Source organism: Pteropus medius, unplaced genomic scaffold (genome assembly GCF_902729225.1).
Source record: "Pteropus medius unplaced genomic scaffold, Ma_sr-lr_union100, whole genome shotgun sequence".
NCBI lineage: Eukaryota > Metazoa > Chordata > Mammalia > Chiroptera > Pteropodidae > Pteropus > Pteropus medius.
The window spans coordinates 1,388,811-1,406,172 of record NW_024347790.1 but is presented as its reverse complement, the minus strand read 5'-3'; the positions used below and the strand labels follow the sequence as shown (position 1 = coordinate 1,406,172).

General features: G+C 44.4%; 1 protein-coding gene across 1 annotated transcript in view; it reads left to right on the top strand.

Moving 5' to 3' along the window:
- The window catches only part of FRMD4A (FERM domain containing 4A), a 282,780-nt gene that overhangs the window by 103,642 nt on the left and 161,776 nt on the right, over positions 1 to 17,362 (top strand). The window contains exon 2 of the mRNA XM_039877422.1: positions 7,669 to 7,734. Within this exon, the coding sequence (XP_039733356.1) occupies positions 7,669 to 7,734 (66 nt within the window). The remainder of the gene's footprint in view (positions 1 to 7,668; positions 7,735 to 17,362) is intronic.

Genomic DNA, 17,362 nt, shown 5'->3' with positions numbered 1-17,362 from the left:
CTACCTCCAAATTTGCATTTTTTTTTCTTTTTGTTTATGGTACTTTGCTGAATGGGATTACGTTTATCAAAAATTTTTTTTAATGTCACATCTTTATATTTTTTTTCCTTTTGTCTCATCCATTGCTTCTATGCTTGGAACGGCCTCTTAATAATTGCGTATCTATTTTTAATATTTCACTTTATGAACCACCTGGAATTTATTTGGGGGAAGGAGGCGCAGTTGGTTTATATTCTTTCAGAGTTAGTCTTATCATTTCCCTTCTAGGTTGAGAAGGTTGAAACAAAACAGGAACTGAGTCGTTCAGTGGTTCATCTTTTAATAAAAAGCCGTTGGCTCCAAACAATGAAACTACTCCTTTCCCTGATCTCCTTGCTTTGACTGTGTCTTTAAAGGCTCTTCCATTGTCCTTGACTTTCTTGTTTTAAACCTTGGCTTCCATTTTTCACCTCTGTCCCTATAAGTTTATGACACTCCCTCGTCTATGTACGTAATATACATAATATCCTATGTCGCTGACATCTTGCATGTGTAATGCTAAAATCTAGTATCCTTTGGGATTTCCATGCACATACTTTGTGTTCTTTGGGCATCTCAGTCTTCACGTTCTCATTCGATCTTCTTTTCACGACGTGATCAAATTTTTACTTTTAAAGTCTCCATGTCATACAAACGCTATTCTTTTAGACCCGTAGAGTCACCCTTATCATTTTGTTGTTATTGTTTTTTGGACTTTTAAAAACTGTTTTCCTTGAGTCTGGGGTCCCCATCTAAACTGCCCATCAGATCTCCTCTTCTGCTATAAAAATTCCAGGTACAGTCATCAAAACCAAAAAAAAAAAAAAAAAAAAAAAGTTGAGATATTTGCCTTTTCCTTTGGACAAAGCATCTTCATTCCACACAAAACACTGTCACTAGGGTATGGGAGCCAAAACACCACGTGACAGAGGCCAGGTGTTTTCGCTCATCTTTCCTTGCCTCCAGGAGGACGGTGGGATGCCGGTCGGGATACAGGTTCTTGCTGCTTCTTGGCGTGTTTTGTTTCTTTGGGGTTTAGACCACACTCAGCAGCCTGGAAAGGATGTCTGCATGGACACCTGTGCTGTGGACGGTGTGTGTGTGAGAAAAACACCTGAACCTGCCGAGGGACACAGGCAGGCCTCCGGGCGAGCAGGAGGCCTCCCTCTCCTCTGTGAGCATCATGCGCAGTGGCCTGGTGGCTCTCGTCATCTGTGTCAATGTCGCCCCACGTGGCGTGCGCTCACGCTCCTGAACCTCCATTCTCAGGCCTGCTCCAGCATCTCGTGTCAGCTCTGTCGATGGCCCTGGGTGACTTGGGAGCCACTGCTGCAGCGGAGAAGGGACTGGGCCCCCGGCCTCCTGTCGGATGAAGTACCCCCTCTAGAGATGGCCAGGGCCCCGCGGAGCTGTGTGCTGTGAAGTCCTGGGGCTTGGACTGCAAGTGGATGAATATTTTTAAGAAAATGTAACTTCCCTGAAGCCCTTTCTGTCTGTGTATTCTGCTGTGGGGTTGAGTTTCTTGAGGCCGCTAGGAATGTCTTGCATTCACTCATCTCTAGCTGTGACAGCTCTAGGACAGTTGAGACTGATCTCGCGACTTTTTGGTGCCTGGACAGGTCGTTGGGCCTTCACTTGTCTGAGGAGGAAACTGAGTTGCAGAGAGGGATGTGCCGTGTTGCGAGCAGAAGCCGCCACAATGAGTCGCAATGGGAAGTTGAAGTCATGTCTCTGGAATTTCCTCCTGAGCCATAAAATGGCCTGGGTCAAAGGGCAGATGGCGAGGTGCTGCTGTCAGACATCCGGATGCTTCCCATGTTTCCCGCCTTCGTGGACCGTGCTTAGGGACGGCGTGCTGGACGGCAAGCCTCTGTGCTCGGGCCGGGCCTGGGATGCCTTTGAAATCTGAATTTTCTATTTGATGATAAAGTTTTAAAGGATAGGATTTCAGGTTGTTCGGGGAAGCACAGATAATTTTCCTAAATAAAGCATGTTTGGGAAACATTCATTCTTCCTTTTATATAATCCTAGTGAGTCTTTAATATTTCTTATTTTATTGTCTCATAAAGATATTGTCTCTGAAACAAATCTGAATCACAGCTCAGTAACTTACTACGCACAGGGACGTGAACCAGTAGGCACACGGGAAAGAGTTGAAAAATGTTTATCTCTAAGCATCTTTGCTCCCCACGCCCACCCCCCAGTGTCTTAGTGACAGCAGTTCCAGTACAGATTAGCATCAGGAAATATAATGGTACCATGTGTTAATTCAATATTTTTTAGCTTTTTATTTTTAAAAACCATGTTGTTTTTTTTTTCTAAGTTCAGAATCTGTTACCCTGTAGTCAGTCATGACATACAACTGCATTAGATGTCTATGAAAATGTTAAAAACGGTGCACTAGGGTTACTTCTTCCTCTGTACATATATACCATAGTATAGAAATCATTTGACAAAGGGCAATAAAAAGTGGAAAGAGGACATTCAAGGAGTGGGAGAGAGGGAGGGAGGGAGGGGGTCAGGATAGAGAGAGAAAGAGGGATGATAATCATATTATAATGGATTTTACTTAGTTTTGAATTCGAAGAGAAAATATTCTTAATAAAGTATATTGTCACATGCTGAGCCTTCGTACCCCATGCCTTTCCGTATAAAGCACCCTAAAATCACCATTTGGGGGGTTGTCATTGCAAGTTAGTCATTTTCTAGTAAAACCTTGAGGACGGGGACCCCCTGCCACATTTGGACAGTGGCACCTTGCACATTCAGGAGAAGTCAGGCTGCTGTGGACGGCTGCTCTCAAATATGGAGATTAAAAAAAATAAAAACAAACAAACAAAACCCTTGAGATTCTGTGTTCCTTGAGCCACTTCCAGTCACATTTGGCTTCCTAGTAATTCCATCTGCAGGGAGGGAATGCGTCAAACTTTCAGTCTTTGGATTTCTGACCTATGTGACGATCATAATTCTCATTTGTAAATTAATTAATTTGATTTGATATGTTAAAATTACAGACAATCTAAGACAAACTGGCTGAGAAAGGAGCCTCGCAGGCTACATTGCCTATGGTTGATCTCAAACACTGACATTCATTTTTCTAGATCAAGTTTCTTTCTCACAATTTTTTAACTGAAAAAAAACCGAAACAAAAGAAAACAACAACATTAAGTAATATCTGGGTGGGGTGGGGAGAACCACCCATAAGCGTAGCATATCAGCTAGTTTATTTGTACCTCCTAATTCCTGTCTGCATGCACGGCGATTTTTATTGGCTGCCTTTATAGGACACATACCATTTCATATTCTGCTGTGCTCACTGAAGCTAGTGTCATAAATGCATTTCCATGTTTCTGCATGGCTTTTGTGATTCAGTGCGTATGTTAACAGCAAAGTTGGGTAAATGGAGTAGACACCTCACTTTCAAACCAACACTTTTCTATGCATTGTTTAGAATCACAGCACGCTTGGCAGGCCTCTGCTTGGTATACGATTGTATTGTAGTGACACGATTTATGGCTGGTGTGGTGGCCAGCTAGCCAACATCTACAAGAAGCCTTGTTCTCCAAAAGGATTTCCTTTGAGGGTGATGCCAGCACTCCAATTGTGCCTGAACAGCTGAAAAAGAAAACAAGGAAAGCCGTATTATTTTACAATTGTTAGTATTCAAAAGGAAATTTCACTATGCCTGGCAAGGCAGACAAAGCTACAGATGTCTACTCTTTCTCGGTATACACCCCAAATGGTCAACCTTTCTGAACTGACAACAGGCTACTCCCATCTTACTTTATTTAGTACAGAACAACAAATGGGCCCTCTTTTGTTTTGGCCGTGCTGGCCAAAGAAAGTTGTTCGTTCAAACACATGATGATTCAAAGCTGAGTTTCTGTTTAAACTCATGTTTCTGGGCTGACTTTTTTCAGCAACATATCGCCTTCCAAAAAGGAGGCCGCTTGTAAACTCCCTATGAAAATAGGGAGCATGCTTATAAATTCCCCAGGACTTAGCCGTGGGGCTTTGTTGCAGAGAAGAGTGAACTTGGAAGACCTTGGGTAGATCTTAACATCTCGATGCATGTTCCTTCCTTCCAGGGCTGAGCAGATAAGGTTAGATTAACGTAATGAGAGTTTTATGTTCCAGATGAAATCAAGAACCTCAGGGGAAACTTAGACATGGGTATGAACTCATTGTCACGTCACACTTGGCATGCCTTGAAATATTTTGAGAGAATGATACACCACCTCGCATTACTATGATTAAAACTTTATTTGATACAGTAATGTCTTTCAGATACCAATTTTCCTCTGCTTTTATAAGACCTGTTGGAAGGTGAATAAGTGACTCAAGAACGCGTTTATATCCTTAACCTTTTATACCACAGTAAAGCTCAGAAGTTTCTGTTTTAAAGATGTAAAGGACAAGCAGCATTTCTTCCTTAATATTCTCCCCTGACTCCACCCTTCAGAGAATTTTCTCAAACCTGTAATAACTGTTTTTAAAGGAATTTCAAAACGATATGCTGGATGGTCGTAGCTCTTTCCTTCCTAAAAAATCCAGGCATGAGGCTTCGGTTCTTTGTAAAAGAAAACTGAATTGCTGAATATCTAACAGATATTCAGAGTACCTGTGCCATTGCTGCCCACTGCCCTGTCGAAACGCAAACATTCTTGGTGTATTTTTTTGACGAAAGAATTGCTCATATATTTTGGTGTGGCGGCATATATTTGTCTCATTTAGAATTGTAGTAGCTTTCACTGAACTCAAGAGAATGACTGAAATGAAACTGGTGGACTGTTTTCCACCCAGCAAAGTCATTTATTTTCATTATAAAAGTTTTTTTTTTTTTCCTTGAGGTGTAATTGACTTATAACATTGTATTAGTTTTAGGTGTACCACATAACGGTCCAGTATTTGTGTATATTGTGACATGACCACCACAATGGGACGAGTTAACATTCCATCGCCTCCCATAGTTACGCATTTTTTTCCTTGTGATGAGACCTTTTAAGATCAACTCTCTTAGCAATTCTCAAATATGCGGGACAGTATAAACTAAAGTCACCATGCTGTACGCTACATCTCAGGGCTTATTTATAACTGGAGGTTTGCGTCTTTTGAGGACCTTCACCTGTTTCCCCTACCCCACTCACCCCACTTCTGGCAACCACCAGTCTGTTCTCTGTATCTACGAGTTTGTGTGTTTTTTTAAATTCCACATATAAGTGAGATCATAAGTATTTGTCTTTCTCTGTCTGACTTATTTTACTTAGCATTAATACCCTCGGGGTCCATCTGAGTTGTCACAAATGGCAAGATTTCGTTCTTTTTTATGACTGAGTAGTATTCCATTGTATGTATGTCCCACCTCTTCTTTATCCATTCATAAATCAGTGGGCACTTACGTTAATTCCCTATCTCGTCTCATAAATAATGCTGCAGTGAGCATGGGGTGCATAGATCTTTTTGAGTGTTTTCATCTTCTTCGGATATATACCTAGAAGTGGAATTGTTGGGTCATAAGGTAGCTCTGTTGTTTAATTTTTGAAGACCCTCAATACTCTTTTCCTTAGTAGCTGCACCGATTTACATCCACACCAACAGGGCATGAGGGTCCCCTTTTCTCCACGTCAGCACCTGTTATTTCTTGTCTTTTTCTTAACAGCCATTCTAACAGGGGTGAGGTGGTATCTCACTGTGATCTTGCTTTGCATCTCCTTGGAGATTAGTGATGTTGAGTACCTGTTCATGTACCTGTTGGCCGTCAGGACATCCTCTTTGGGAAAATGTCTATTCAGATCCTCTGCCTATTTTTGAATTGGGTTTTGGGGTTGTTGTCGTTTTTTTTTGCTATTAAAAGTTGTGTGAGTTCTTTCTATATTTTGGATATTAACCCCTTATTAGGTATATGATTAGCAAATATTTTTCTCCCACTTGTAGGCTGCTTTTTCATGCCGTTGATGGTTTCCTTTGCTGTGCAGAAGCTTTTTAGTTTGATGTAGTTCCACTTATTTTTTTTTAAAAAAGCCGATGAATTTTTACAATTAAGTCAGTCAGCTAGGATGCCTACTGTGTGCAAGGTCGATGGATTCTAATGGGGTCTGAGATCGTTTTCCTGCCAAGACAATTAACGCCTGAAGTCCAGAGCTCAGAAAGGGAATAAGGACTTCACACAGGCCCACCGCACGTCCGTAGCTGCCTGCTTTGGCTTATCTGTGTGAAAGCGAAAGCCTCTGGATCAAAATTTTCCCACAATGTTTACTCTGTTTCAACCTCTGTTAGAGTGGGAGCAAGCGAAACCTCCTTGATGATTTTTCTCAGAGCGGGGGGCTGCTGAGTCATGGCTGTGACTCCCGTTCAGAGACGGTTCACCTTGGTGCCATCCCAGCAGCATGTCCCGCTTGGCTTAGGGCCCATCACTAGGGGAAGTGACTTGAGGGACGATAGGTTGGCTACTTTTAAGGAAAAATACGAGGGCTAGAAGGAGCCTGTGAGTCTTCTTGTCCAGGCAGTGGCGTTGGAGCCAGCTCATACTCATTGTTAATGTATTAAAATTATTAAAGCCGTCATTAAAATTAAATTGTATAAACAGAGTTAAAGAAATTACGTTAAAAACAAAGGTGATAAATACTCAAAATACGTCACTTCCTAATTACATTACTACGCTTTACCGTCATCTACGCTCTTCAGATTATTTGTCCGTTGAAAGTACCCAGTGTTGTCATGATAGTAGCCAGAAATTGGACGTAGCGTTGGTATTTGGAGAGCAGCAAGACAGGTTTTGGTGAGCATGGTGGCCAACACCTATGAGAAGCCTTGTTCTTCAGAGGATTCCCTTTGAGGGTGATGCCAGGGCTCCAGAAAATGCTACAAGTTATGGCTTTTTTTTTTTTTTTGTCTAGAAAGCCAGTTATTAAATATTCAGCAGCACCCACTGGGCCCAGCCCACTCATTTTTGTCTGTGAGACTGGGGCGCAGAGATGGACAGAGGCTGGTCCTGAGTCCTACAGCCAGGAACCAGTGGGGCTAAGACTCAGCTTGGTCCCCTGGCGCCTGTTTCTGTTACACCACACGGGGGTGGGGGTCAGGCTTAGCCGTGAGCGCTGGTCTCTGTGTTTCCTCTGTCGTAGGTGAAAGCGCTCTGGGCACGAGGGTCGGAAACGAGGAGACGGGAGACATATCAGAAATCGAATGCAGTTGCCAGAGGAGGGGTCTTCTGCTCCCTCATGATCAGTGCCTGGGACACGCCAGAGGCGGCAGAGAACGGACACTGAACTCTGTCTCTCGTGTATGACGATCACGTTATTGAGTGGAAGAATGACTAAATAATGAGTGACACGTATCACCACCGGACGTTACGTTATGAGTTTGCTAATTTATTTTGTATCTTCTCGTAAGAACGCAAGCTCCATGAGGGCAGGGACATTGTCTTGTGTGCCGCTGTCCACCCCAGCGCGTAGAAAGTGCTTGATAAATGTTTTTGAATGAACGAATGAACGAACGAACCAGTCTTGCCGTTTCTTGGCATTACACAGCACCGACTCCCGGGGAGGTGTTGTGCAGAGGAACATGCCTGGTGGGGGCCACTGCAGGGAGCCCTCTAACCATTTGTCAGGCCGCTGGACTCTCAGTGACCATCTTTCTCTTTCTTCTCAGATGACGGAGGGCCGTCGATGTCAAGTACATCTCCTTGATGACAGGAAGCTGGAACTCCTAGTACAGGTAAATGACTTTTGGCCGACTTTCTGAGTTCCTTCTGAGACTGATGTGGTTCAGACTTGGACTCAACTGAGGGATGGGGGAGAATGTAAACTGTTTTCAAATCCAAATCTGTTAAAATCTGTGAGAGGAGCACTAGGACACACCCTGGTATTTGTGTGTGTGTGATTGCTATTTTCGTTCATTCCGTTTCTTTGTACACCACCCCTAAGGCATTCAAGGCCACATGTACATCTAACCTATTGTTGCAAATCTCTAGAGAAGGAAATCCCACAACTGACATTAGCTATTCTTTCTGCTCGGAAGAAGTTAATTATAATATAACCTAAATAACTCTTGCTGCAACTAAATCTGTTTTCTAGTTGTCTAGAAAACAGTTTATTATTTTCGAATTAAGCTTTCGTGGATACGACGAAAGAGAAGCAATCTCTTGGCCTCTCTCCCCTATAAGAGCTGACTAACCCCTCTACCCCATCCTGGGGTCAGCACTGCCATCTCATTTTGGACATCTGGAGAAACTGACACAGAGGAAATGAATTGATCTTCAAACTGTGGTGTCAGACAGGTCAGAGAAGCAATTGGAATCCTATAGGCCCTGATCTTTTTGGCTTACTCTTGGGAAAAAAAGCGTTGTTTGACCCAGAGCCCTAAAGCATGGTGAAGTTTTCCAAACTTGATTTAAAGAACTTAATTTCAAATCTGTTGTTCGACTCCCACTTTTATAACCATATTGGTTTCATATTCTCACATGTCTATCACATTCTTAGGGCAGTGCTCTTTATCATCCATCACGTTCTGCCATGAAGAAGCTACAGTTAGTTCATCAGTAGGGTGAAGTAACACCCACATGCCCATTCACTGAGGGGATCAATACGGCTTCACTGGGGAGATTCACATGTAAATACTCTCACCTCGTGTTCCCTTGTACATGCTGCTCAGATTTCAAAGGGATCCAGTTGTTAACTTAAAGAGTTAATGTTTTTAATAGGATTTAAGTTATAAAGGCATCGTAAATGCAATGTAGGAAACAGAGAAAATAAGAAATAACTCATAATCACAGCACACTTATTCAGTGACAGTTCTCATTTTAGCAAATCTCCAGCATTCTTCATATTTGTATTTCTTGCATGGTTGTGATCGTAATGTATATATAATGCTATATTTTATTTTTCTACCTAACATTGTCATTCACTAGCCTTTTCCAAGTTATCGTAAGTTGTCATCTCTGTTAATGGCTGCATAAATCCCAGAAATGGATATGCCATTATTATCTAATCATTCACGCATTTGGGTACATTCAAGGGCTTTGTTTTTTGTTTGGTTTGGTTTTTACAGTTTTTACCACTATGACAGGAAAATGCTATGATTAATTAATCCATGTGTGTAGAATTCTCCCACATGTTGGATCATGTCTTTATTAGGCTAGATTCCTGGGCCTACAGTCTTATGGAGAGTGGTATGGATTTGGGGTGTAAGGTAGTAGAGAGGAACTGTCAGGTGAGCATGATCTCTCCAATTAGCAGGATCTTGAGCTTTAACAAAGCACTTGGAACTTTAAGTGGCTCAAAATCAGTGTGAGTTCACAAGGGAATGGTCCAGTATGACTGAGACGCTTTGTTTTGTATCAAAGCTTGGAGGCTTAGCAAGCAGCCACCTTCTGAAACAGGAAACGAGAGCTCAAGTGACAGGGAAGGTAGAGTCTCTTGGCCAGCCTGCCCTGGGAAAGAAAGAGCAGAGGCATCTGAAATGGACTCGAATCCCAGGAAAGATATTTAATTACTGACAGGCAGAGTTTTGGAAAGGTCGTTCTAAGCCCTTCGCAACCAAGAAAATGTTGAATTAGGCCAAAGAAGAGGAGTTCATATTCTTCCCTTCCCATTTTTAGAACACGCTTCACGTTTTACTCCCTCTTCCTAGAACATCATCTTTCCCATCCTCACCCCTGTACCCGCTGGTTTCCGTTAAGTCTTTGGGTCACAGCTTAGAAGACACTTTCTCCCCCCGACCAAGGCTTTCCTTTGCCCTACCCTCTGCCCCTCCCAAGTCTGGGTCTTACTGTCCTCCCCTCCCCCAGTGGTTTCCTCCTTACAGCACTGTCACGAGTCATTGTCACACTCACTGGCATTGCCTGTTTACTTGCTGCATTTCCCAGAGCCACCGACAAATTGAGGGCTGAGTCTGTGTCTTGATCACTGTGCCCTCAGTACCCAGCCCAATGCCTGGCACACATGTCGCTAAATAAATCCTTGTTGAGTAAAAGAGTGGGTGAATCCTCAGACGCCCTGGTATTACTTCCCTAAAGGACTTTTTGCTACAGAATACAGAATGATTGCTTCGTAGGGGATTTAGTTTAGCACAAAAAAAGGAAAGAAAGGAAGAACGATTTTAACTACTTTCTTTCTACTTTATTGCAGAGTGGGCTTTGGCAAAACTTGGGGAAATAAGATTAAAGCTATTGAACAAAAGCCACCTTAAATATATGCCCTTTCTTTCTGCTCTGCGGAGTTCTGTTGTCCAACATTACGTTCTTTTGACAGAATCCTTTCTAAAGGGAGTCCCTGCCCTCCAGCTCATTTGGACCCACCTCTAGGTTTTGAATAGCAGAAAACATTTTGACTTCCTACCCTTCTTTTAGATATCATAAGCTCATGAGGTGATAAGGTTCGCTGCTGCCAAAAGCTTCATTGTCGAGACGAGTTTCCGAATGTTTGTAACGAGCCTTAGAGGAAGCAATGCCTCTCACCGTCTTTTGATCTGGAGTTGAGGCGATGGGCGGGGCGGACGTTTCCATGTTTACCTGACAAGGTGTATAAGATGGAGAGTCAGGTTGGGAGGAAATGTGGAGGGCCACACGGGCTTCCCCGAGGGTGACAGGCATTCATGAGTAGCATGGCGGCTGAGGTGGGAGATTGGGTTTTTTGGCCACTATTAGGGTAAGAGACGCATCAAAGGCTACACCTCACCAGTGCTAGAAGACTGAGCTGACAGAATCAACAGGTAGCCATCGCTTCCCACCGGGAGGGTGCTGGTAACCAGCCAGCCACAGAGATCATTTTCTGTGGTGGTGTAGACATGACTAGTGTTAGTAACATTTTCCTTCTCTGGATCGCAGAGCAGAATGGCCATAATCCCAACACATCATGCTTTCCCTTTGGGATTACTGAGTGGAGTCTGTGCTTCCAAATCCCTGATTGCCCCACAGAAATCCTCCATGATGCACACGGGTGCAGGGAAAGGGTGGAGGTCAGGAATGCACATACTGGGGTTTGATATTCGAAAGGCTCATCCCTAAATCCACAAGCAGTTAGTTCCCTGACATCCAGGACGTTTCCATGTCACTCTTTAAATCCTTAATTCCAGTTGGAGAGACAAGGTGGACATTCAGTAAGAAATTAGCCTTATTCGTAGGTATAGGGATAGCTTGTCCAGCCAGCTCACCCTCCCATCAAACCCGGACGCAATGTCTTTTGCTCTGTTTTCCAAAATTATGTCAACCTGTTAGAAATATACTCGAAAAAGCCTGCATCTAAATAAGAGAGGTCGCCATCATGTACGTCTCCCAGGCAGCCTCTTCCTGAGGTGTCCACAGCCAGTGGAGAGGATGCCACGCGTGCTTCGTATTGAATTTCTCAAATCTCATCTTCATACAGTTATTCCTTTAAAATTACTTTCTTCACTTCTTTTTCTGATCTGCATGCATATTTAGGGGGAGCATTTTGAAAGCAAAGAAAGGGAAATGTGGTTTAGCCTTAGTGAGAATAATATAAGACTGAGAAGAATTAGGTTCTGGGCTCTATCTCTTGGTGTCTTAAAAATAGAATAGATAGATTGTCACGAGATAGGCGTGGCTGAGGTGTGGCCCTTGCTTATTGGAGTCTCCTGAGGCCCGTGATCCTGTGTGGTCTCCTGTCCTACAGGACAGGCCGGGACAAGAAGAACAGACACGAACCTTCTGCTCCCAGAGATGCCCATTTCACGGCTCCCGCCAGCGCTTTAGATGAGCAAGTAGTATACTCTGCTGGCAGAATGCCTTGCTTTCGATGGCAGAGCCTTACAAATCACCCCTGCCACGATGGACCCCACTTTTTAAAATTTATTTTCTGGTTACATTTGACATGTAAGATTGTATTCGTTTCGGGTGTACAACACAGTGATTAGACATTTATATTCCTTATGAAGTGATCACCCCGATGCGTCTAGCACCCCTCTGGCACCATGCATAGTGATCACAGCGCTATTGACTATATTCCCGATGTTGGGCCTCATATCTATCTCAGTGGCTGTTTTTATAATTGGAAATTCATTCTTCTTAATCCCTTCGCCTTTTTCACCCATCCCTTATCCCCCTTCCCATCTGGCTACTAGTCAGTTTGTTCTCTTGAGTCTTTTTCTGTTTTGTTTGTTCATTTATCTTTTAGATTCTACATATAAGTGAAGTCATACAGTATTTGTCTTTCTCTGTCTGACTTATTTCATGTAACATAATACCCTCTAGGTCTATCCGTGTTATCACAAGTGACAAGATTTCATTCTTTTTTATGGCTGAGTGGTATTCCGTGGTATATATGTACCATATCTTCTTTATCCATTTGTCTGCTGATAGACACCGAGATTCCTTCCATATTTTGGCTACTGTAAATAATGCTGCAGTGGACATAGGGGTACATGTGTCTTTTCAAATTCGTCAGATCCCACTTCTTGTTTTGTTTAGGCGGCTGCCCAGCAGCGTGAGGCTGTATCCGAGGATTACTGTGTCTCTCACCTCTGACCCCCTCTCTCAGTGGCCGTGGGCAGCACGATTCTGCCAGTCTGTTTCTGTTAAAACAGAGGAACCAACTGTCCCGTGGCTCTGAGAAGTGGAGCCAACTTCATCCAGTCAGTGTTCTTCCGAAGAATTAAAGATAGTAGCTGGTTTTTGTTGGACAAGGCATGGTGGCCCAAATCACGGGACAGAAACATCGGGAAAGAGTTAAAGCTGCCGTGTGTAGTGAGTGTAGGGGAGCACTTGACATGTGGCCGGTCCAGGCAGATGTGTGACATCGGTGTGAAATACACACCATTTTGAAGACTTTGTATGGAAAAAAAAAATGTAAAGTGTCTTACTACTGATTTTTGTAGTGACGATCCCCTGTTGAAATGATAATATTTTGGATGTATTAGGTTAAAGAAAAAAATACATTTAAAATTAAGCTCATCTATCTCTTTTTCCTTGTTTAACATGGTTACTGAAATTTTTTGAATTTTGTATCGAGCTCACATTTGTGGCTCACTTATATTTCTGTTGAACAGCTATCTCTAAAGGGTAGAGAAAAGATAATTTAAACAAGAGAAAAAGTTACGAACATAGAATTGTTTAGGATTACCCAGATGTAATGTTGGATGTTCTCTGCAGTAATGACTGGGTTTTCCAGTTCTTTATGGAGTTTCTGTGGAGCATATCTGATTTAATCGTCATATTAACTATGTAGAGTAGGTGCTATCGAATAAGGAAACACATTCAGAAAGGTAAAATAACTTCTTTGAGGCCACATAGTAGTACATACAGCTTGAACATGGCTCATATTACGTTTTATCCTAGTCTCTCTTCACTGCACCATAAAAAGTATAGACAATAAAAACCTGAGACATAATATTATAGTTCACCTGTAATGTGGCTGCTGTGTTGGCCCCTATCACCAGCAATGTAAGCGACTGAAATAAACGACTTTGAACCTCATCTCAGGTCGAGAGCTGACAATGGGCTTCCCCAAGTCATTCCATTTCCTTGAACTCAGTTTCCAAGATTTAAACATATGACACATAATGACGAAGGACTTTCACTTCATGTATAAGCCTGAGGGTATCAGGTGTGGAAGAAGATTAAATAAGCAGATTAAATGCTTGCGGCCTCCTCATCACTTTGTCTGACGAGGGTGCTGGGGATACTGCGTCTTAAAGGTTAAGTAAATGTGGGTTTCTAGAAAGTGGCACTGAAGGCAAAGTAAATATTATGACTTAGAATGGGCTAAAAAAAAAAAACCCATATATGACTTTTTAAAAAAATCTGGAACTCCGATCATGCTACATAGAGTAAATGCACAGACCTAGATTCTCTACACGTGCACACACACCCGCCGTCTCACCCATCCTCAGCTACTTCTGTGGTTTATTACGTTCGTCTGTGAAAATACGAGGGCTTGTTCCCTACCAAGTAAACCAGGAATTCCCCACAAAGCACATGTTGCCAAGAAAAAAATATATATATATACAAAGTCGATACCATAGCTTCTCATTTGAGAAGCGTGGTCCAGTTTGCCCCTGGCTGTCCACTGATGCATGAGCCAGGTCTGCCATCTGCTCCTGTCTGGTCTGGATTCACCAGGAGGTCCAGTGTCAGCCAGGGGTGGGAAACCATGTGCAGAAGCTGGGCCCAGACCAAGAGCCTCGGCTTTATGACCTCCCAGGCCACCCAGGCCACTTCATGAAACAAGAGCCAACAGGGTGCCAGGCAGCACTGCACCGTGATTGCCATGATCATTTATCAGGCTTCTTGCTGCAAAGCCAGGCACTCCATCAGTGAGCCAGACAGATGTCTTTTCAATCCCTGGGGGTAGCTGACAATATTTAATATGTTAAAGGCACATGATGAAGCGAATAGATGTTAGGGTATAGATTAGAGACAGATAACATGACGGCAGCTCTACATGTAATCACAAGTTCATTTAGTGGCTTGGAGGAATCAGAAATAGTCCATAAAGTACACCCTTGGGTGGCACAAGCAGCTATGAGTTTCCACCTCAGTGAGGACAGAGGTACCTACCTGTCCGTCTCCCTTCTCCAGCAAGGGCCTTGATGTAAAAGGTGGTGAGCTCTGCACTGGTTGGGAATCAAAGAGGATTCTAGCCTCCCTGTGGAGCTGTGACAGAGGGAGGCGTGTCAGGATACAGCAGATTGATGCTGTCATCCAGGACACACACACACACACACACACACACCACTCCACCCACCCCACCTCAGGACCAGACAGCTCAGCCTGGCAGAGGGAGGGAGATTAGACCCACTCGGGGCTGTTGGGTTCAGGCTCTGGTTGCTTAGCAACGACCCCATCTTTGTTCCCTCTCCACCTCACACCCTCCCTTCCCGCACCCCATCCACCCCCTGCTTTCTGTGCCCATTCTCCCTGATGTTAATTTTTAACCAGTTTTAAAATGGATTCGTTGGAACCACTTGAAATGGCCAATGTTTGGCTGACCTTGTCCTAAGGAGAAGACACTGGACATCTCCTTGCCGTCGGGAGTGACCCTCCAGAAAGTGGACTTTATGCTTTCGATCCTGCTTTCGTGTTACTGCCGAGTTATGTTTTCCTTTGATCCCTTTACGAAATTATTTCCACATATTTATTCTCGAAGGCGGCTCTGCCAGAGTACCTGCAGACAAGGAACCTCAGGAGGGGCCAGTGAACTAGGGGCTCCTTATTTTTGTCTCCCTGCTCAGGAAAGTTAGCTAAGGAAGGTGAGGGAATCAGAACGAGCTTAACACCCAGCGCAGCTCAGCAGAATGTGAACAGTTGTGCTTATAGGGAAAAGACACACATAAACCACACGCTCCTGAGAAGAGAGTAGAAACAGCAAAAACCAGCCACCGGGAAAGGCTGGTGGTGTGGGATTCTGAGAATTAATCTGGGTTTGTTCGTTTGTTTGTCTTGTATCCATAACTCACAGATTGATTTTGGGCATATTACTCAGTTCAGACACTTGCTCATTTGGTAAATGTCTATTGTCCGTCAACCACTGTCCTAGGCAGAGCTCAGTGTCCTCCCTTGGTGGCAAGAGGTCATGTCTAGAGGCGATAAATGACTATTCAGGCTTTTGTGTACGACTTCTCACAGATCCGGGATGGGTGTTCTTCCTGTCCCTCTGGTGGGCTGCCTGTTCTCACTGCTTGATCTCCCATTGGCTGGGACACCCCCTTTCTCTGTGGAGTTACCAGCTGTACCCGCTTCTTCCTTGTTAGGGTGTGCAGGAGGATTTGGGGGCGGATCTGCTCACCTGGCAGCCTCTGCTGCTGCTTGCTGCATCCATCGGAAGGAAGGGGAGGAAGGAAGGGAGGAAGAGAGGGAGGAGGTTCCTCTCCCGAGAAACAAGTATCAGAGGTAGAGGAGGAAAGAATCGAAAGGTCTGGGGAAATCTCAGCTGCTCTGTATTTTTCCCGAGTCTTCCATGCCGTGGGCCTTCCCCATAGCCCTTGAATCTCTCTGCTGTGCTGTTCCTCCCTTGCTTGCCTTGCACAGAACTAACAACTTAGCTATTAAAGCAACTCAGAAGATTTCCTAATCTTGCCAGAGCCCCTGCCCCACACCTTGGCCACCTGCTAGGTGTGTGTGAGTGACCACAGAGGTGGCCGGTCCAACTCTACCCACCCACCTCCAACCCGTGGTTCCCCACTCCTCGTGAAATCCAGGGCGACTTTTTCCTGGACCTGCTTTGAAGGCGAGCCCGCTGTTCTCCAAGGCAACCCAGCGTCAGGACCCAGACCTGTCCCTCAACTCCATCCCCCTCTTCAAGTCTTACCAGTTTTTCCCCGCCCCCCTTAAGGAAACGACCTTTCTTCTCCACTCTCGCCATCACCCTCGTGTACATGTTTACCACCCCGGACCTGACATTCACGTCATCAGCACGCTCATTGTCCCCGCCCTGCTTGCTCGCAGTCCTGCCGCAGCCTCTTTGCCGGCCTCCATAATTCCACACTCTGGACACCCCAGCGGGTCCTGTACAGCGCTGCTGCTTTGTGGCATATCTAGGCTCAGAGCCTTCCGTCACGCGTCCTGTTGGAATTCCTCCGTCGGCCTCTGGCACCCCTTCGTCACGTGACCCTGCCTTGCTAATAAGAGCAGAACGTTAAATGGCGAAGGTGGTTTTGCCCCTAACAGCCTCCTCTCTGGGCGTACCCCATGGTGTCACAGCTGCCACCCTCGGCCCAGCAGAACTGGGGTCCTGAGCCTTACAATTTCAGGGAATTGTATCTATGATGATGGACAGAAGCAACCGTGAGACCCTTCTGTCATCTTTTAGACCCCTGGTTCCCAAACTTTTTTGACTTGCAGAATCCTTTGTCTGGTCTATAAATGGAGGAGGTCTGAACCTCTCCGGCTGGTCCCCCACCTCCAACAGGGATTCACCCGAGGGGCCTCAGCAGTCACCTCAGCACTTAGAAATCACTATTCTAGGAAGAAACCAGGTGATAGAAAATATACGCATCCTTTACTCTATGCAAATGAACACGTTCCTCAGCAGGTAAATGTAAATCAAGTTTTAATTATATAAGCCATCTTTTAAATGCTTTGGGAAATTTTATAGCTCAGTGATTAATCGTCACATTAGCTGATGGAGCACTTCTCAGCACCAGACTATTCGTAGGGCTTCACGTATGCTAAATAATCAGCTGATAATCAGACCCACAACTCCAGGGTTTAGGTAACTATTACTGACTCCACTTTTCAGTGATGAACTTTAGATGCAGAGGAGGGAAGTGCCTTATTCGGAGTGGCACAGCTGGTAAATTGTAGAGACCTGATTGAAAACTGGGCCGTCTGGCTCCAGAGCCAAAAGCAGCTTGTAACCTGTACGCTAAGAGCACAGGCTCTGGGGCCAGA